The following is a 22,467-nucleotide window of genomic DNA, read 5'->3' on the forward strand; positions in this document are numbered from 1 at the left end:
ATGGTGCGCCTGAGACTTGTTATAGGGTGAAATGTAAGTTTAATCAGGATAGTCCATCTTTGGGCACATCTAGAAAACACTGCATGTATTCCCTCTATTGTTCCCAAGCATCACCACTAGTGGCACAGTGGAGGTCATGCATCCTAGAAACAAATTTCAAACGATGGGCTGTGTGCGCCACAGAGTTTGCTTCTGGATTCTTTTTTTTTTTTTTTTTTTTTTTGAGACGGAGTCTCGCTCTGTCGCCCAGGCTTGAGTGCAGTGGCCGGATCTCAGCTCACTGCAAGCTCCGCCTCCCGGGTTCGGGCCATTCTCCTGTCTCAGCCTCCTGAGTAGCTGGGACTACAGGCGCCCGCCACCTCGCCCGGCTAGTTTTTTTTTGTATTTTTTAGTAGAGACGGGGTTTCACCGTGTTAGCCAGGATGGTCTCGATCTCCTGACCTAGTGATCCGCCCGTCTCGGCCTCCCAAAGTGCTGGGATTACAGGCTTGAGCCACCGCGCCCGGCCTGCTTCTGGATTCTTAGCCCAGCTTCTTGCTTGTACATCTCTCATTTACCAACCACATTTGCTCCATTATCACAGGCTTGCCTTCAACAATCCTTGAAATTAATGTCTAAAATGGAAAGTTTTCTTTCAATTATTCACGTAATTAAAAAATCACACTTTAAGGAGGAGATATAAAGCCAATGAAACATGGAATGATTCAGACTTTTCTTCAAGCAGTAATGGTACACTCATGGTACTATGAGTACCATGGTACACTCTAGTTGAACTGAGTAACTATTTTATTAAAAAATTTTGGGCCAGGCATGGTGGCTCACGCCTGTAATCCCAGCACTTTAGGGGGCTGAGGCGGGTGGATCACGAAGTCAGGAGTTGGAGACCAGCCTGGTCAATATGGTGAAACCCCGTCTCTACTAAAAATACAAAAATTAGCTGGGCGTGGTGGCATGTGCCTGTAATCCTAGCTACTCGGGAGGCTGAGGCAGAAGAATCTCTTGAACTCGGGAGGTGGAGGTTGCAGTGAGCCGGGATCACGTCACTGCACTTCAGCCTGGGTGACAGAGCAAGATTCTCTCTCAAAAAAAAATTGGCCAGGTTTGGTGGCTCACCAAAGCACTTTGGAAGGCCAAGCAGGAAGGAGGATCCCTTAAGCTCAGGAGCTTAAGACGAGTGTGGGCAACATGGCACCACCCCGTCTCTACTAAAAATAAAATTAGCCAGGCATGGTGCATGCCTGCAGTCCTACCTACTTGGGAGGCTGAGATGGGAGGATCACTTGAGCCTGGGAGATTGAGACTGCAGTGAGCTCTGACTGTAACACTGCACTCGAGCCTGGGTGACAAAATAAGACCTTGTCTCAAAAAAAACAAACAAAAAAATCCCACAAAACCAAAAAATTTATTGACAAAAAAATTTTTATATATGACTTCACATCTCACTTTATTCCCTATTAAACTCATAATCTGTTGGAATTCTCCATCCTAGGGAACAATCATTACTTTCATTATTTTTGTCTTAATGACATGTTTGGCATTTTACCAAATTTTGAAATCTCTTTTACTAAACCTAGAAAATTTCCATTGTTTTCTGCACACACTGTACTAATGGTGTCATGAAAAGAATGATTAGGCTTGGCTAAATATTAGACACATTGTATTATTCTTTCGAGAATATTACATCAGTATTTTACATTGTGTTCTGTTTCCGGTAAAATCAATTGTCTGTTTATTTGGCCTCTTTCCCTCAATTCCTGTAACTGGATATGTGTTTTTTTGTGTGTGATTCTTTGAGATTAGCAATTAAATCTTCCTTTAGTAAAGAAGATGAAGTTGCAAAGGATTTCATCTGACTTGTTCAAACTGGGATTTGGTGAGAACAATTTTCTTACTAATTTTCATTGTTTTGATTAACAAGTAAATCTTCATTTAACAAAACCTTTGTAAGGTCTGGTTAGTGAATTTTATGTGGGTCACCCTGGAAGAAGACCGCTTACTTTTATTGCTTCCAGTGTTGGAAAATGCAAGCAGCCTGCTTCTTTGAAGATTTTTACTTCCTTTTTCATTTTTCTTTTGTGAGCTCCACTTTAGCATTCTTATTCTACCAAAATCTTGACTTATACTCATTTTCAATAATCTAAGGGATTAAAAGTAAAATGTAATTATATCCAAAGTATAAAAAATGAGAATGTATTTTCATCAAAAAATAAAGAGCTAATCTAAAAAAAAAAAAAAAAAACAGTTGGCCGGGCGCAGTGGCTCATACCTGTAATCCTAGCACTTTGGGAGGCCAAGGTGGGCGGATCACGAGGTCAGGAGATCGAGACCATCCTAGTTAACACGATGAAACCCCGTCTCTACTAAAAATATAAAAAATTAGCCAGGCGTGGTGGTGGGAGGTTGAGACCAGCCTGGCCAACATGGTGAAACCCTGTGTCTACTAAAAATACAAAAATTACCCAGGTGTGGTGGTGCACACTTGTAATCCCAGCTACTCAGGAGGCTGAGGCAGAATTGCTAGAACCTGGGAGGCAGAGGTTGCAGTGAGCCGAGATCGTGCTACTGCACTCCAGCCTGGGCAACAGAGTGTGACGCTGTCTCAAAAAAAAAAAAAAGAAAAAAGAAAAAAGAAAAAACCCAGTAATTTGCAGATATAATTTCCAAAAAGTTATAAAAGTAATTATAAAATATACAAAATTTTTATTAACATTAAAACATGAATTATAATTAGTAAATACAATACATAAAAGCTAAAAATTTTAACACTATATTTTTTTAAATTAACTACATCTTTTAAATATTTTCATCAAAATAAAACCATTCATAATTCTAATAGTTAACGTCCATGTAGTTGCTAACATGGAGAATTAGCAACTACAGGTGCTTTTTGTTTTTCTCTGTTATCAGTTTTTCTCACACAGGTTCTGTCTAGACCTGTGCTGTGCACTTACAGAAGCTACATCTACATGTGGCTACTGAGTGGCTGCTAGCTAAATGTGGCTGTTCTCAGTGAGACGTACTGTAAGTGTAAAACACATCAAACTTTGAAGATTTAGTATAAAAAAAGAGCAAGACATTTCATAATTTCTTATATTCATTACATGTTGAAATGATATTTTGGATACATTTGGTTAAATAAAATATATTATTAATTTCACGTTTTTTCTTTTTGAGACAAAGTTTCGCTCTTGTTGCCCAGGCTGAAGTGCAATGGCGAGATCTCAGCTCACTGCAACCTCTGCCTCCTGGGTTCAAGCGATTCTCCTGCCTCAGTCTTCTGAGTAGTTGGGATTACAGGTGCCCGCCACCACACCCAGCTAATTTTTGTATTTTAAGTAGAGACATGGGTCACCCTATTGGTCAGGCTGGTCTTGAACTCCTGACCTCAGATGTGATCCACCCTCCTTGGCCTCCCAAAGTGCTGGGATTACAAGCGTGAGCCACTGTGGATGTGGCCACTAGAAAATGTTAAATTACATTTGTGGCTCTCACAGTATTTCTATTGGACGGTGCTGTTCTAGACCTACCCATACACAAACTGAAAAGTAACAGTCCCCATGTGCAACTTCTGCAGACACTATACGAACTCATGAAAATCTTCAGAGTCCAGAGTGCTAACCATTACACCACAGAACCCTCCCTGTGAAAATCTTCAGAACCACACATTCCAACACGTAGAGAGGCAAGAAAATGGATACCTGGCACTACAGGGAAATAATACTTTGTGAGGCAAGAATCTATTTCACCAGTTAATTAATTAGTCTTTTTCTCTTACCTAAGTCCTTCTGCTGTTTGAATCTTCCCCACACTCCAAAGCAATGTCCATTTCTGAGGTCAACAGTGGCACTACCCACAAACCTTGAACTCAGGTGCCTTTTGCTTCCAAGACACAGAGCAAGGGATGTGGAGATTTCCTTGGTGGCTGAATGGTGTTAGTCACAAGAGCAATGATTAGGGTTATGGGTCAAGCTGTGTCAATCTTGAGTGACAAAGGGGTCCTATGTGTTCTGGAATAAGTCAATTGTTTTGTGTGTTTATGATATGAAGGTCCTTAAAGTGCGGGGCCCACGGCAGGAGCCCCTCTTGCTTACGTGGAAAAGCAGCAGGGGCTGCTGGAGAGGTGTTACTGAATTTCTGGAAAGCAATGTGGTGACATCTTTCAAAATGAACGTAAATCATGAATAAGGCAACCCCACTCCTATGACTCTAGCCCACAGACACAAAAGCACACTCAGTCAGGTCGTCAACAGCTGCCAACGTAAGGTCGATCTTTTTTTTTTTTTTTTTCTGAGACGGAGTCTCGCCTTGTCACCCCGGCTGGAGTGCAATGGCGGGATCTCCGCTCACTGCAACCTCCGCCTCCCGGGTTCAAGCGATTCTCCTGCCTCAGCCTCCCGAGTAGCTGGGATTATAGGCATGTGCCACCGAGGCTGGCTACTTTTTTGTATCTTTAGTACAGACGGGGTTTCACCATGTTGCCTAGGCTGGTCTTGAAGTCCTGAGCTCAGGCAATCCGCCTGCCTCGGCCTCCCAAAGTGCTGAGATTACAGGTGTGAGCCACCGCGCCCGGCCAACGCCAATCTTTTAAAACAGAGTCTGAACCTGAGGAACACATCAGAATGACCTGGGAACGCTTTTTATAACATACCTGTCTGGCCTTTCCACCTCAGATCTATTTAAACCTGATTCTTCTGGCGAGGTGGCCTAAACATGTATATTTTGAAAAAGCTCCTAGGTGATACAAGGTATACCTCTGGTTAAATATTATTACTCTAAAAAGTACGCAGAGTCAATAGATTAAATTCCATTATAAACTCCCAGGCCATATTCACATTTTACTTTCAAATTTTGCTTTAAATAAGTGGTCTTTTATTTGGGATTTAAAAATCTGTAACAGAAAACTGTAATTCAGAACATGACTAATTTGAATTTCTAAGAGTTGTGCTGATTTCTCTAAACTATGTAAGAGTACTTATGTTTATAAGGTACACTAGATCACAGATAACCTGTTTAGTCTATTTAAGATAAACTGATCAAGAAGAATCCAGATAACTGATACATTAATACATGAAATTCTTCTACTAAATCATGTCAGAGGCTGGGCGCGGTGGCTTATGCCTGTAATTCCAGCACTTCAGGCGGCCAAGGCAGGCGGATCACCTGAGGTTAGGAGTTTGAGACCAGCTTGGCCAACATGGCGAAACCCCATCTCTACCAAAAATACAAAAAAAAAAAAAAAAAAATTAGCCGGGTGTGGTGGTGTGCACCTGTAGTCCCAGCTACTCAGGAGGCTGAGGTAGGAGAATCGCTTGAGCCTGGGAGGCAGAGGTTGCAGGGAGCCAAGATCAGGTCACTGTACTCCAGTCTGGGCAACAGAGGGAGACTCAATCTCAAACAAACAAAAAACATAACAAAACAAATGAATTGTAGATAACCAGGTATTTGCCAAACTTTCATATTTTAATAACTCCCAAATAATGTGAGCCACAGGTAAGACTGACTGTTGTGGGAAGTCAGGGACCCCGAACGGAGGGATCAGCTGAAGCCATGGCAGAAGAACATCAATTGTGAAGATTTCATGGACATTTATCACTTCCTCAGTCAGTACTCTTATAATTTCCTATGCCTGTCTTTAATCTCTTAATCCCGTCATCTTCGTAAACTGAGGATGTATGTTGCCTCAGGACCCTGTGACGACCGCGTTAACTGCACAAATTGTTTGTAGAGCATGTGTGTTTGAACAATATGAAATCTGGGCACCTTAAGAACAGGATAACAGCGATTTTCAGGGCACAAGGGAGATAACCTTAAAGTCTGGCTGCCTGTGGGCCGGACAGGACAGAGCCATATTTCTCTTATTACTGAAAACGGGTAAGATAAATATCGCTGAATTCTTTCCCCAGTAAGGAATATTAATAATTAACAGCCCTGGGAAAAGAATGCATTCCGGGGGGGGGGGGGCTCTAAAATGGCCACTCTGGGGGTGTCTGCCTTATGCAGTTGCAGATAAGAGATGAAACATGCCCTGGCCTCCTGCAGCACCCCCAGGCTTGCTAAGATTAGGAAATTCCAGCCTGGTGAATTCTAGCCAGACCAGTTCTCTGCTCTTGAACCCTGTTAAGATGTTTATCAATGACAATGCGTGCACAGCAGGACACGGAAGTTCATCAGTAATTCTAGTTTTGCCCTGACCTTGTGATCTTGCTCTGACCTTCTGCCTTGTGATCTTTTGTTGCCCTTGAAGCATATGATCTCTGTGACCCACACCCTATTTGTACACTCCCTCCCCTTTGAAAATTGCTAATAAAAACTCGCTGGTTTTATGGCTCAGGGGGCATCACGGAACCTGCTGACATGTGATGTCTCCCCCAGACACCCAGCTTTAAAATTTCTCTCTTTTGTACTCTTTCCCTTTATTTCTCAGACCGGCCGACACTTAGGCAAATAGAAAAGAAACTACGTTGAATTATTGGGGGTGGGTTCCCCTGATAACTTACTTTTCACAATCTGTTTTCTGAGCACCTTTTTCGTGCTTCTCTTTTTCCAGGCGCTTTTTGTTTTTCTCTGTTACCAGTTTTTCTCCAGCAATCTCTGGAACCCCCATAGCTGCTGCAAACTGTGCTGCACCTTGGTCAGTGAGAAAGCAATGAGGTGTCTGAGGCCAGAAAGAAAAGAGAAAATGATTGTTTTTTTTTGAAAATTTTAAATCTTTTTAACTGTTCCAACTGTGTTGAAATAATTACTTCTCTCTGCGTGCAAAGGATCCAAAATACAAATTCCAGTGGTTTGCTTTTCTGTATGCTGAAAAAAGCCTGACTGAGTTTTTGCATTAAAAAAGAAAAGACCCCAATTGATGGAACATTACTAGAGATGCGATTTACATATTATGTTAAATTTAGAGAACTCAATCCATCTTTAACACATGCTATTAAATAGCTGGTCTGGTCAGTTTGTATGTGGTATGAAGACAATACAGGAAGATAAAGTAATCACTCACTGGTCAAGTGATTCTTAGTCAACAATCTTGGCTGAGTGAGAAACTCAAATACACTGCTTCTGTTTTGTATATATGTTTTAGGAGAACAGTGATCTCAAGTATTTCCACACAGTTGGAGCCCTTATCACTGAAGTATAGTGATAACAATTCATAAGAAAAGGCTGCTTTAGTCACATATACCTTTTCCATGACAAGCCGAGCAAGTTTAATGGGATTTGCTATACACCGGACTGCGGACACTGCTCCTACTGACAGGTCTTTCCCATCCATGATACTAGCATCCATTTCAACCTCACCATCTGTGTTCAAGACAGATCCACAACCTAAAACCAAAAAGAAGTTGAAAAGCAAGAATTAAGAATTTAGAAATGGCTCCAGATTTTCCTCTGCTTTGCCCCCTTTAATCCATCCTCTATTCCATTGCCAGAGGAACATTTTATTTTTTAAGAGAGAAATCTTGGCTGGGCACCGTGGCTCATGCCTGTAATCTCAGCACTTTGGGAGGCCGAGGTGGGTAGATCACGAGGTCAGGAGATTGAGACCATCCTGGCTAACACGTGAAACCCCGTCTCTACTGAAAATCCAAAAAATTAGCTGGGCATGGTGGCCCGCACCTGTAGTCACAGCTATTCGGGAGGCTGAGGCAGGAGAATGGCTTGAACTTGGGAGGTGGAGGTTGCAGTGAGCCGAGATCACGGCACTGCACTCCAATAGAGCAATAGAGCAAGACTTTGTCTCAAAAAAAAAAAAAAAGAGAGAGAAATCTTGACTTAGAGGCTGGATGTGGTGACTCACGCCTGTAATCCCAGCACTCTGGGAGAAGGAGGTAGGTGGATTATTTGAGGTCAGGAGTTTGAAACCAGCTTGGCCAACATGGTGAAACCCTGTCTCTACTAAAAATATAAAAACTAGCCAGGCGTGGTGGTGCGTGCCTGTAATCCTAGCTACTTGGGAGGCTGAGGCAGGAGAATGACTTGAACTCGGGAGGCGGAGGTTGCCATGAGCCAAGGGTGACGAGTGAGACTCCGTTTCAAAAAAAAAAAAGAGAAATCTGACTTGGCACTCCATGACCTACAAAATAAAAAGTACAAAGCCCTTCCTAACCTGGCCTTTGACCTGCTTTTCCAGCTTCATTTTCTCTCCTTGGCTATATTTTACTGAAATATTAGCTTTCCCTGAATACAGTAGTCCCTTTATCTATAGCCTTGCTTCTGGGGTTTTAGCTATCCTTAGTCAACCATGGCCCCTTATTAAATGGAAAATTCCAGAAATAAACACTTCTTGCACCATCATACTCTATCCTTCAGAGGGATGTGATTCCTCCCCTTGTCCAGCATATCCACACTGTATAGGTTACCTGCCTGTTAGTCACTTAGCAGTTGTCTTGAATATCAAGCAGATCAACTGCAATAGCACCTGTAAGTGCTTGTGTTCAAGAAACCCTTATTTTACTTAATAATGATCTCAAAGCACAAGAGTAGTGATGCTGGTATACTGTTACAATTGTTCTATGTTATTATCAGTTGTTATTAATCTCTTACTGTGGCTAATTAATGTATAGATGAAAAGAAAAAAACCAAACCAGTTGCTAAAAGGTTGAGTATTACTGGTGGTTTCAGGCACCCACTGGGGGTTTGAAACACATCCCCCAGAGATAGGGGAGGGCTACTATATGCCAGGAGCCTGTGTGTCTCTGTGCCTTTGCACATGCTGTTGTTTTTACCGCTAGCACCCTTTCTCCATACTTCTCTGCCCAGATAATGCCTACCAGTCCAGCTATGCTTCTCAATCTCTTTGTGCTTGTTTCCTCATGAGTAAAATGAGTAAGAACATCAACTCGTTTAATCCTTACAACCATCAATGAGGTAGGTATTGCATATTAAACACTTGGAATAATGTCTAGCATGTGGAGGTAAACAGTAAGTGTTTGCTGCCCTGATTACATGCCAATTTCACAGGTGGGGAAACCAAAAAGGCAACTTTCCAATATCAAATGTCTTCTGGGTAAAGAGCAAGGAATCAAATCCAGGTGTGTGGCTTAGACATCTACTTTCTTCTGCCAAAGCAGCTCACACCTTTTCCATCTGGCAATGACAAGGCAGCATCCCCTTACACTGATCCGCACAGGTTAGAGAAGACCTGATAAAAGATTTAAATAAATAAGATCCAAAGTCTTAAAACATAATATGCAAAATGTCTAGAGTCCAAGAGAAAATCACTCATCATACGAAGAACCAAGAACAGCTCAACCTAAGGAAAAACAATTAACAGATGACAATACCAAGATGACACAGATGTTGGAATTACCTGACAGCAATTTTAAAGCAGCCATTGGCCAGGCATGGTGGCTCATACCTGTGCTTTGTAATCCCAGCACTTTGGGATTGAGGCAAAGGCAAAAGCATCTCTTGAGGCCAGGAATTCAAGACCAACTTGGCCAACATAGCAAGACCCCATCTTTAAAAAACAAAAAAATTAGCTTGGCATAGTAGCACACACTCAAAGCCCTAGCTACTTGGGAGGCTGAGGCAAGAGAATCACTTGACCCAGGGGTTCGAGGTTGCAGTAAGCTGTGATTACACCACCATACGCCAGCCTGGGTGACAGACTGAGACCCTGTCCCTAAAAAAAAAAAAAAAAAAAAAGCAGCATCATAAAAATGCTTCAATGAACATGAAATAACTAAAAAAATTATTAAGTTTCAGCAAAGAAATATAAGATGTAAAGAAAAACCAAATGGAAGTTAGAGCTGAAAAAATGTAATACTGGACTTAGAAATCACTCAGTCTGAACAGCAGAACAGGGCCTGGAAAACACCAAAATGAACAAAGCCCCGCAGACCAGTGGGACCATAACAAAAGAACTAACATTCAAGTCATTAGACTCCCAGAGGGGAGGAGAAATGGGTGGGAATGAGAAGTATTCAAAAAAATAATGGCTGAAAATTCCTTGTATTTGGTAAAAAGCATAAATCTACCAATTTAAGAAGGTGAGCAAGCCCTAAATAGGACTAAACACAAAGACATTCACACTAAGACACATCATAACCAAACCACCAGTGAACTAAAGACTAAAAAATATTCAAAGTAGCAAGAGAGAAATGACACCTTACCTATAGGGCAGAAACCAATTTTAATGACAAAACAATTTGTCACTAGAAACCATGGAGGCCAGAAGGAAGAACAGCATTTTCAAGTGCTGAAGAAAAGAACTATCAATCCAGAATTCTATATCCAGCAACAATATTCTTCAGGAACGAAGGAGAAATCAAGACACTCTCAGATTGTATTAGGAAGGTGCCAAAAAGGGGTAGGTTTCATTCTGAGGCTGCTGCTGCTTTTTTTTTTTTTTTTTTTTGAGACAGTCTCACTCTGTCACCCAGGCTGGAGTGCAGTGGCGCAATCTCAGCTCACTGCAAGCTCTGCCTCCCGGGTTCATGCCATTCTACTGCCTCAGCCTCCCCAGTAGCTCGGACTACAGGTGCCCACCACCACGCCCGGCTAATTTTTTGTATTTTTTAGTAGAGATGGGGTTTCACCGTGTTAGCCAGGATGGTCTTGATCTCCTGACCTCGTGATCTGCCCGCCTCAGCCTCCCAAAGTGCTGGGATTACAGGCATGAGCCACAGTGCCCGGCCTTTTTTTTTTTTTTTTTAGACACAGTTTCACTCTGTTGCCCAGGCTGGAATGCAGTGGTGTGATCTTGGCTCACTGCAACATCTGCCTCCTGGGTCGAAGTGATTCTTGTGCCTCAGCCTCCTGAATAGCTGGGATTACAGATGTGCCACCACACCCGGCTAATTTTTGTATTTTTAGTAGAGACAGGGTTTCGCCATGTTGGTCAGGCTGGTCTTGAACGCCTGACCTCAAGTGATCCACCTGCCTCAGCCTCCCAAAGTGCTGGGATTACAGGCATGAGCCACCGCGCCCAGCCTTGAGGCTTCTTGTCTTGGTTTGTAGGTGGTGACTATCTCACCGCGTGCACACTGCTCCATGACCTCTCCTTGTGCCCATGAGAGCGGGCAAGCTCTCTGGTGTCTCCTCCTATAAGGACACTAATCCTATTGGTTCAGGACTCCATCCTTATGACCTCACTTCATTTTAATTACTTCCTCGGAGGCCATCTCCAAACACAACCAGGTTAGGGCTTCAACACTTGAATTTTCAGGTGGACACAAACATTCAGTCCATAACACATATAAGGGCAAATGGAAAGAATTTGTTGCCAGCAGGCCTAACCTAAAAGAATGACTAGGGGGCCGGGCGCGGTGGCTCAACCCTGTAATCCCAGCACTTTGGGAGGCTGAGGCAGGTGGATCACTTGAGGTCAGGAGTTCAAGACCAGCCTGGCCAACATGGTGAAACTCTGTCTACTAAAAATACAAAAATTAGTTGGGCGTGGCAGTGCATGCCTGTAATCCCAGTTGCTCAGGAGGCTGAGACAGGAGAATTGCTTGAACCTGGGAGGTGGAGGTTGCAGTGAGCCGAGATCATGCCATTGCACTCCAGCCTGGGCAACAGAGCGAGACTCCATCTCAAAAAAATAAAAAGTTCATCAAGCTGGGGGAGGAGGGGAACCTGATTCTAATGAGGTGTAGACACAGACTGCCAACCATTCCTTCAGATACCACCACTACTGCAGACTGGCCTTTTGCAATATCTTTTTAGGTTTTTATGCATGTCTGACATGCATGGCTCTACCTGGACCTGCCAACCCCCTCCCCTGTGGCCTCACCCAGAAACAATTCAGTGCAAAAGAGGACAGTTTTAGCCCCCTTTCATTTCTCTTTTTTTTTATTTTGAGAAGGAGTCTCGCTCTGTTGCCCGGGCTGGAGTGCAGTGGTGCGATCTTGGCTCACTGCAACCTCCATCTCCCGGGTTCAAGTGATTCTCCTGCCTCAGCCTCCCGAGTAGCTGGGATTACAGGTGTGAGCCACGACGCCCGGCTAATTTTTGTATTTATAGTAGAGATGGGGTTTCGCATGTTGGCCAGGCTGGCCTCGACCTCATGACCTCAGGTGATCCACCCGCCTCAGCCTCCCAAAGTGCTGGGATTAGTCATGAGCCACCACACCTGGCCTGCAAAGGCACGCTTCTATGGATTTTTTTTTCCCCAAATATTTTCAACCTGAGATTAGGTAAATCCACAGATGTGGAAGGCCTGGACACAAAGTTTGGTCTTCCTGTTTCCTGACACACAGCTCCCAAAACACTTGGAAGCTCCAAAGTGGTAAAGCATCTTTTTGTATGCCAACGAGATGACCGATGGTTAGGGGCTGGATAACCTCAAAATGGGGAGCTGGTTGCCAGGGAACCAACCGTGTGATTAGAGGGCCAGAACTTTCAGTCTCACCTCTCTACCTCCGGGGACAGGGAGAGAGGCTGAAGGTTGATAACTAATGGCCAACGATTTAATCAACTGTGCCTATGCCATGAAATGTCAACTAGAGAAAAAAATAATTGAGCTTTTAAAGAATTCATTTTATTTAGAAATCTTACTGAGGACTACAGACTGATGACTACAGTACGGAGGGGTCCTTCAGAGAGGTGCTTCAAACTGCTCCCAAACCGTGTCTCCGCTCACAGCTGATACACAGGTTGTGGAGGGTTAGTACAGGCTCGGAGGTTACATGAGACTTGCTCAGAAGTTACATTAAAGCAGAATCACATCAAAGTTTGGGTGCAAGAGTGCATCTGGCTATAGATGACAGAGGTATGTATAATCACTAATCCTGTCAGATGTTAACCTTTTTTTTTTTGAGACGGAGTCTCGCTCTGTCGCCCAGGCTGGAGTACTTGGCGTGAGACAAATTCAGCTTCATCCTGGCTCACCACAATCTCCGTCTCTTGGGTTCAAGTGATTCTCGTGCCTCAGCCTCCCGAGTAGCTGGGATTACAGGCACTCACCACTATGCCTGGCTAATTTTTGTAGTTTTAGTAGAGACGGGGTTTCACCATGTTGGTCAGGCTGGTCTCGAACTCCTGACCTCAGGTGACCCACCTGCCTCAGCCTCCCAAAGTGCTGGGATTACAGGTGTGAGCCACCACACTCGGCCCAGACGTCATCTTAAGTGTAGGAAAAGGCAAGGACTAGGATCATATATCATTTACCATTTTTTTTTTTTTTGAGACAGTCTCATGCCCAGGCTGGAGTGCAGTGGCGTGATATCAGCTCACTGCAACCTCTGCCACCTGGGTTCAAACAATTCTTCTGCCTCAGCCTCCCAAGTAGCTGGGATTACAGGCACCCACCACTATGCCTGGCTAATTTTTGTAGTTTTAGTAGAGATGGGGTTTCACCATGTTGGTCAGGCAGGTCTCGAACTCCTGACCTCAGGTGACCTGCCTGCCTTGGCCTTCCAAAGTGCTGGGATTACAGGTGTGAGCCATCACTCTCGGCCCAGATGTTATCTTAAGTGTAGGTAAAGGCAAGGACTAGGATCATATATCATTTACTTTTTTTTTTTTTTTTTTGAGACAGAGTCTCATGCCCAGGCTGGAGTGCAGTGGTGTGATCTCAGCTCACTGAAACCTCTGCCACCCCGATTCAAGCAATTCTTCTGCCTCAGCCTCCCAAGTAGCTGGGATTACAGGAGCCTGCCACTGCACCTGGCTAATTTTTATAGTTTTAGTAGAGACGGGGGTTTCACCATCTTGGCCAGGCTGGTCTTGAACCCCTGACCTTATGATCCACCCACCTTGGCCTCCCAAAGTGCTGGGATTACAGGCGTGAGACACCGTGCCCGGCCCATTTATCTTTTAAGACATACAGTGACTCAGGCAAGCGACATGGAGGCCGTGTGCTCTATCCAGTTTTGTCTTCATTCTTCCAGAGAGTGGCACATCTGCACATGGTCACAGAGTCAGGGGCTTTGTGAAATGACGTTGGCATGTAGAAATGAGCAAACATGACTTCTTACATTTGTTACTCAGTCGCACAGAAGCCTTCACTAAAAACCCATAGGGCTGATGACGGGAGAGCTTCTGGATTGCTGGATATGTGAAGGTGCCAGGAGGGTGGTGTGCTGAAGAGGGCAGGGCAGTTCCACACCCGTGCCCCCACACCTGGCCCTCTGCATCTCTTCATCTGTCTGTATCCTCCATTGTATCCAGTATTCATATAATAAACCGGTAAACACATTCCTCTGAGTTCTGCGAGCTGCTCTAGCAAATTAACTGAACTCAAGGAGGTAGTCACGGGAACCCCGATTTATAGCTGGTTGGTCAGAAGTAGAAGTGACAAGCTACTACTAAAGATTGGCATCTGAAGTAGGACACAGTCTTATGGGACTGAGCCCTGAACCTGTGGGATTGGACTCTGACCCCAGATAGACAGCGTCAGAACTGAATTGACCTCGCCCTGTGCAACTCTTCATCTGTATCCTTTATCACAGGGGTCCCCAATCCCCCGGTACTGGTACTGGTCTGTGGTCTGTTAGGAACTGGGCCCCACAGCAGGAGGTGAGTGGCAGGCGAGTGAGCATTACTGCCCGAGCTCTGCCTCCTGTCAGATCAGCGGCAGCATTAGATTCTCATAGGGGTGTGCACCCTGTTGTGAACTGGGCCAGCGAGTCTCTGTGGAAAAACTGTCTTCCACGAAACTGGTCCCTGGTGCCAAACAGGTTGGGGACCACTGCTCTATCATATTCTTTATAATAAATTGGTAAACATAAATGTTTTCCTGAGTTCTATGAGCCATCCTAGCAAATTATCAAGCCTGAGGAGGGGGTCATGGTAACCCTTGATTTGTGGCCACGTTGGACAGAAGTGTGCATAACCAGGGGACTTGCAATATGCCTTTTCAACAATTGGTGCTGCGCCAGGGGTGGTGGCTCATGTCTGTTATCTCAGTACTTTGGGAGGCTGAGGCGGGTGGATCACTTGAGGTCAGGAGTTCAAGGCCAATCTGGCCAACATGGTGAAGCCTTGTCTCCCCTAAAAATACAAAAATGAGCCAGGCATGGTGGTGGGTGCCTGTAATCCCAGCTACTTGGGAGGCTGAGGCAGGAGAACTGCTTGAACTCAGGAGGTGGAGGTTGCAGTGAGCCGAGGTCATGCTACTGCACTCCAGGAAAAAACAAAAACAAAAACAAAAAACAACCCTGAGTTCCTTAAAAAACTAAAAATAGAGCTACCATATGATACAGCAATCCCACTGCTGGCTACACACCCAAGAGAAAGGAAATCAGTATATGGAGGAGTTATTTGCACTCCTTGCTTGCTGCAGCATTGTTCACAATAGCCAAGATTTGGAAGCTAACTAGGTGTCCATCAACAGATGAATAAAGAAATGACACATATACACAATGGAGTACCACTCAGCCATAAAAAAGAATGAGATTCTGTCATTTGCAACAACATGGATGGAACTGGAGGTCATTATGGTAAGTGAAATAAGTCAGGCACAAAAAGACAATCTTCACACTTTCTCACTTATTTGTGGGAGCTAAAAATCAAAGCAATCGAACTCATGAACATAGAGAGTAAAAAGATGGTTAGCAGAGGCTGGGAAGACAGTGGGGTTGGGGCAGAAGGGGGGATAGGCAATGGGTACAAAAAATAGAATAAGAATTAGTATTTGATAGCACAACAGTGACTATAGTTGATAATTTAATTATGCATTTCAAACTAACTAAAAGAATAGAATTGTTTATAACACAAAGGATAAATGCTTGAAGGGATGACTATCCCATTTACCCTGATTATTACGCATTGCACGTCTGTATCACAGTATCTCATGTAGTCCCACAAATAAATACACCTACTAAGTAGCCACAAAAAAACCCAACAAAAACAAAAAATGGAACCTTGATATATACCTTGCATCTTATACAAAAATTTATTCAAAGTGAATCACAGACCTAAAACTTCTAGAAGACAACATAAGAAAAATGTTTGCAATGCTGGGTTAGGCAAATATTAAGATATAACACAAAAAGCATGACTGATTTTTAAAAAACTGATAAACTGGACTTCTGCAAAATTGAGAACTTCTGCTTTTTGCAATAAAATACTGAGAAAGAAAAGACAAACCACAGCCTGGAAGCAAATATCTGCAGACCCATCGGCGCATCTGATAAAAGGTATATCTAGAATATATCAACTCTTAAAACTCAATAGTAAGCAACAACACCAACCAAAAAATCAGCAAGACTTTGATACTTCACTGAAGAAATATGAACAACAGGCCAAGCGTAGTGGCTCATGCCTGGAATCCCAGCACTTTAGGAGGCCGAAGTGTGTGGATCACAAGGTCAGGAGTTCAAGATCAGCTTGGCCAACATGATGAAACTCCATCTCTACTAAAAATACAAAAATTAGCCGGGTGTGGAGTCACACGCCCTGTAATCCTAGCTACTCGGGAGGCAGAGGTTGTGGTGAGCTGAGACCACACCACTGCTCTCCAGCCTGGGCAACAAGAATGAGACTCCATCTCAAAAAGAAAAAAAAAAAAAAACGAACAACAAAAAAGCACATGAAAAGATGTTAAATATCTCTTCCCATTTAGGGAAATGCAAATCAATACCATAATAAGATTCCACTAAATGCCTACTGGAGTGGCCAAAATAAAACATGCTGACACTCGTTAGTGCTGGTGAAGATGTGGATTAAGTGGAACATTTTTTTTTTTTTTGGAGCTGGAGTCTTACTCTGTTGCCCAGACTGGAGTGCAGTGGCGTGACCTGGGCTCACTCCAACCTCCGCCTCCCAGGTTCAAGTGATTCTCCTGCCTCAGCCTCCTGAGTGGCTGGGACTACAGGCGTGTGCCACCATAACTGGCTAATTTTTGTATTTTTAGTAGAGACAGGGTTTCACTATGTTGGCCAGGCTGGTCTCAAACCCCTGACCTCGTGATCCACCCATGTTGGCCTCTCAAAGTGCTGCGATTACAGGCATGAGCCACCGCGCCCGGCCTGTAAGAGGAACTTTCATACATTGCTAGTGGGAATGTACAAGTTTGGCAGTTTTTTTTTTTTTGAGACAGGGTCTCACTCTGTCAACCAGGCTGGAGGGCAGTGGCGCGATCTCAGATCACTGCAACCTCCACCTCCCAGGTTCAAGCGATTCTCCTGCCTCAGCCCCCTGAGCAGCTGGGACCACAGGCGCCCACCACTGCACTTGGCTAATTTTTGTATTTTTAGCAGAGACAGGGTTTCGCCATGTTGGCCAGGCTGGTCTTGAATTTCTGATGTCAGGTGATCCGCCTGCCTCGGCCTCCCAAAGTGCTGGGATTACAGGATTGAGCCACCACGCCCGGCTGGCAGTTTCTACTGAAGTTAAATTCTTGCCATAAACCAGCAGTCCCACTCCCAGGTATTCACCTAAGGGAGATAAAAACTTATGTTCACATAAACACCTGTATACACATGTGTACAGTGATTTTATTTATAATGGCCCCAAATGGAACATGTCCTTTAGCTGTTACACGGTTAAACCAACTGTGGCATATTCATACAGTGGAATACTACTCAATACAAAGGGAAAAACTACTGATACGCGTGTCCACACGGGTAACACTCTAATGCATTATGTGAACCGAAGAATCCAGACTAAGGCTACACATTGCATGATTCCATTTATGACTTTTTTTTTTTTTTTTTTGAGACAGAATCTCCCTTTGCTGCTCAGGCAGGAGAGCAGTGGTGTAATCTTGAGTCATTGCAACCTCCCCCTTCTGGGTTCAAGTGATTCTCGTGCCTCAGCCTCCTGAGTAGCTGGGATTGCAGGTGTGCCACACCATGCCTGGCTAATTTTTGTATATTTGGTAGAGACAGCGTTTTGCCATATTGGACAGGCTGTTCTTGAACTCCTAGCCTCAAATGATCCACCTGCCTCGGCCTCTGAAAGTGCTGCCATTTATGTGTAAAAAGTAAAGTGGAGGTTCCTCTTCAAAGACTTTCCTTCCTGCCTAATTAGGAATAAACAGCAACTTCTCTTAGAAGCAAAATGTATTCAAAGACCTGTGCTAACGTTCTTGAGCATCTGCTAGCCGTAATAAACAAATCACTGTACTTTACGTTCTTAGCTCCCACAATGTAGCCTAAATATTTGCCCTGGCAGGCTTATATTGGTCCAAGCGAGCATCAGGTCATAGCCTGTTCCTCTTTCTTATTTAAAGGTGTTTTTACCTTCCTCAGCATTCCACAGGTTACTTCCTCCTTCCTTTGTTCTCCTCTACCTTTGCCTCTTTTAAGAAATTCTAAGTTGCTAGCCAATCGACACAAATACAAAATGTAAGGTCCCGTTCTAGCCAATAGAAACTGGACACAGCAGTAGGGTAAATGCGCCAGGTCATAAACAACCCCGTCTCCTGTGTTCAGTATACTCTCGTGACGAAAATGGTGACAAGTGTACCCTTTCTACAAAAAATAAAAATGGCCTTACTAAAGAAATTTATGTTCGAGTACTATTTCTTTACAGCACCAAAAAACAAACATTTCAAACATATGACATCCTGGAAATGACAAAACGACAGGGATAGAAAACAGATTAGTTGCTGCCAGGGGCTGGGAGCGAATGGAGGCGTGGACTCAAAGGGATGTGGGAGAGTAATGTAACTGTTTTATATCTTGATCGTGGTGGTAATTACATGACTCTATGTATCTGTCACTGCCATGGAACTGTATACCAAAAAGGGGATCTTACTGTATGCAAATTATACCAACAAACCAACACCAAACCCATTAAAATTGTATGGTATTAGGCTAGTACATTCTAAACCTGGTTGTATCTCAGAATCGCCTGGGAATCTTCAAAACAAAGAAATGAATCACAATTCCTAGACCCCACCACAGATTTTACCTCATTGATTCTACACTGTAAGTCCAGAAAGAGAGTGGATAAATGAAAAAAATCCTGTTTTCAGCCGGGCGCGGTGGCTCACCTCTGTAATCCCAGCACTTTGGGAGGCCGAGGCGGGCGCATCACGAGGTCAGGAGATCGAGACCATTCTGGCTAACACGGTGAAACCCCATCTCTACTAAAAATACAAAAAATTCGCCAGTCGTGGTGGTGGGCGCCTATAGTCCCAGCTACTCAAGAGGTTGAGGCAGGAGAATCGCTTGAACCTGAGAGGCAGAGCCTGCAGTGAGCCGAGATCGCACCCCTGTACTCCAGCCTGGCCGACACAGTGAGACTCAGTCTCAGAGCAAGACTCAGTCTCAAACAAAACAAAACAAAACAAAAAAAAAAAAAGAAAAAAATCCTGTTATCTCAAAGATTCTTTAATAGCTTATAAAATTGAATTGTAGAGAGAATATTTCAAATGCTGTGTAAATATCGTTGAACTCTAGTGAAAGCAAATGGTCATTTGGTTGCCAATCTAAGTAAGTTTTTAAAGAATATTTCTAGCATTCAAATTTAAAAGTTCAATCTTTACAGTGTTGGTATCTAAAAATCAACCACTTTTTAATAAACTATTATGAAATAAGCTTTAAACATAAAGCAAAATCCATACTGAAACAGGAGTAGAATGTAAATAAACAATGTTTTTACAAATGTTCAGAGAAGTTGTGTCATGAATGCTAATCACTGCCACTGAACTCAATATCTACTGAGAGTCAGCTTTTTGTATGAAGTTCCCAAACAGTTATTTATTCTAGAGAATTATAGCAGAGGCTGCTGGGAATGCTGCCTGCCTGTACTGACCTCGGCTGGGAAAAGCCAAGGTACACAGTATGCCGTTTAAAGTCCCACCTTTCCCCCCATAATCTTTGCTTTCCTTCTTTTCAGCTCTACTCTTTTCTTCCTCAATGTGCTGAATAGACGACATTTGAAAGATGAGAGGGCAGACATTGAGAAGGAAGGCCTCTGGATACAGAGCAAAAATAATGAGAACTAGCTGCTCCAATTCCCTAATCTGTGCTTCCCAATTCATGCACATGACAAATGGTTAGAATAAGAGATGGTCGGAAACCAGAGTGACCCATTTCAAATGAAGGTCCTGTGTAAATAAGTGAGGGTTTGTCAGCCCAGGGGGCTCTGAGTGCTAGGAGGTATATGGTTTAACAAGTCACCTACAGAAAGAGCTGGCTGCTCCCTCTGCTGGCAAAGTCAGTCCCTATCTGGTAAATTCTGGCTCTACAAACGGAGCCATGAAAGCACACTATTAGGTCTCATTTTAAATTCAGATGGACTTAGTTTTATTTTCAGAGACAGGGTCTCACTCTGTCACCCAGGCAGGAGTGCAGTGGCGCAGTCTTGTCTCATTGCAGCCTTGACCTCCTGGGCTCAAGGAATCTTCCCTTCTCAACCTCCTGAGCAGCTGGGGCTATAGGCTTATGCCACCATGCTCAGCTGATATTTTTATTTTTTATTTTTGTAGAGATGGGGTTTCACCATGTTGCCTAGGCTGGCGTTGAACTCCTGAGCTCAAGTGATCCACCCACCTCAGCTTTCCAAATTGCTGGGATTACAGGCGTGAGCCACTGCGCCAGTCTCAGGAAGACTTACACAATTTTTCACAAGCGTTAAAGAGTGTTGCGTAAAGGGGACAGAACAAACAGTAAATATTTGATGATTAATTAAGATTTCCTGAAATTCTTTTCCCTGACAGATGTTGGGTGGGTGGTATAATTCCAAGAAGTATTTCAATCCCTAGCCTAGATGTTAGGTGTTCCATTTTAAAACAAGGAGATGAATGTCTTCCAGTAAGTTAATCTTTTTGTGCCTTAGTCTGATCTGAGAAATGAGGATAATAATTATTCCTAACTTATACCTAACTCATTTAACTCAAGTGAGTTTAAGTGATTAACTCATAAGTGAGTTAATCATTTAATGTTCATTAAGAGTTAGCATGAGTTAGTTTAACACAAATTAACCAACTTAACTGAGTTAAATGATCAACTCATTTAATGTTCAGATTAAATAAATCAAGTAAATTTCTTAGACCACGTCCTGATACATGGTAGATACTCATAATTAGCTATAATGATTAGTATTCTAAAAAAGGGTGAACTGAGTGAAAGAAGCGAAACACAAAGGAATACACTCTGCATTCCAAGGTTAACCTGAAAACTTTGGAACCTTCTCGGGGGAGGTAGGACATGCCTCATTATTCCCTCCTCCCTTTTGGAATTCAAGCCCAGTTGACCAGCATTTACAATAAAACAGATCTTAAGACGGACAAAGCAGACTTTGTAGCAACAAGATACCAAATTGCAGCGGGACTCTAGTATGACATCACATGACAGTAAGTCCTGAAAGTGAAGTATTTTACCCCAAATTATGTTTCTTTGCCATATCTTGAAATAGTCCTGCAAAGTTATCTCTTGTGGGGAAAATCTACATTCTGAAGAGAATCCCCTTCCTTTTCCTGATTCTGAAAATCCCCTAGGCCTTTTTCCTGATTCAGAAGAGATCAACTCTGATAAGAAATATTTACAATCTATTCTCTCAATAGCCTGCTACCTGGAGACTTCCTCTGCATAAGGGAAATCTTGGTCTCCCCAACCCCTTATCTTAAGGCATACCTTCTTTTTTCAGCTTTTTTTTTTTTGAGACGGAGTCTTGCTCTGTCCCCCAGGCTGGAGTGCAGTGGCATGATCTCGGCTCACTGCAACCTCTGCCTCTCAGGTTCGAGCGATTCTCCTGCCTCGGCCTCCCCAGTAGCTGGGGTTACAGGCTCCTGCCACCATGCCCGGCTTTTTTTTTTTTTTGTATTCTTAGTAGAGATGGGCTTTCGCCTGTTAGCCAGGCTGGTCTCAAACTCCTGACCTTAGGTGATTCACTGGCCTTGGCCTCCCAAAGTGCTGGGATTACAGGAGCGAGCCACCATGCTAAACCGCCTTCTATTACTTCCATCTGCAGTCTCAAGTCCTTATATAATCCAGACATTCCCTTCTGTGGATTCCAGGTCTTTAGACAAAACTTTAAACCACTGTTCATCAGAAAATCTTTGAATCTTACCTATGCCCTGGAAGCCACTCCCCCTCCCCCAGTAGTCTCGCCTCTCCAGATGGAACCAATGTACCTCTAGTATGTATTGATTGACATCTTATGTCTCTAAAAGCACATGTTCTCAGGGTTTCCCAAGAGCTGTATCACAGACCATTGGTCACTCATATTTGGCTCAGTATAAATCTCTCCAAATATTTTAGCGTTTGACTCTCTTCATCACAGGTAGAAAAATTAAATATTGTTTCTTTTTTACAGAGTTTCACCCCCAAGGCTCATTGGATTCCCTAACGCTTTACGTAGGTTATATTTATTCTGAAGAAGGAGCTTGACCTGACTCACATTATTTACTAGCTGAAAGGCACATTTACCTGCGTTGAACTCGGGATCGTCTTCCAGGGCGACCACAGCTCCCTCCACGGCATCCACTGCGCTCCCGCCCTCCCGGAGGATGCCGTAGCCCACGGTGGCGGCTCTGACGATGCCCTGGTGCATTCGCTCCTTCCGATCCTTGGAGATGGGACCGGCTCCGCCGCCGTGGACCACTACGATGGGATTCATGTCGGCGGATCCTAG

General features: G+C 43.6%; 1 protein-coding gene across 1 annotated transcript in view; it reads right to left on the minus strand.

Moving 5' to 3' along the window:
• The window catches only part of LOC105469439 (asparaginase and isoaspartyl peptidase 1), a 32,546-nt gene that overhangs the window by 9,553 nt on the left and 526 nt on the right, over positions 1–22,467 (minus strand). Inside the window, exons 2-4 of the mRNA XM_011720436.3 lie at positions 22,263–22,463; positions 7,178–7,320; positions 6,498–6,655 (exon numbers count right to left, since the gene is read on the minus strand). Coding sequence (XP_011718738.2) covers positions 6,498–6,655; positions 7,178–7,320; positions 22,263–22,452 — 491 coding nt within the window. The 5' untranslated portion in view covers positions 22,453–22,463. The remainder of the gene's footprint in view (positions 1–6,497; positions 6,656–7,177; positions 7,321–22,262; positions 22,464–22,467) is intronic.

The sequence above is a fragment of the Macaca nemestrina genome, chromosome 12 (assembly GCF_043159975.1).
Source record: "Macaca nemestrina isolate mMacNem1 chromosome 12, mMacNem.hap1, whole genome shotgun sequence".
Taxonomy (NCBI): Eukaryota; Metazoa; Chordata; class Mammalia; order Primates; family Cercopithecidae; genus Macaca; species Macaca nemestrina.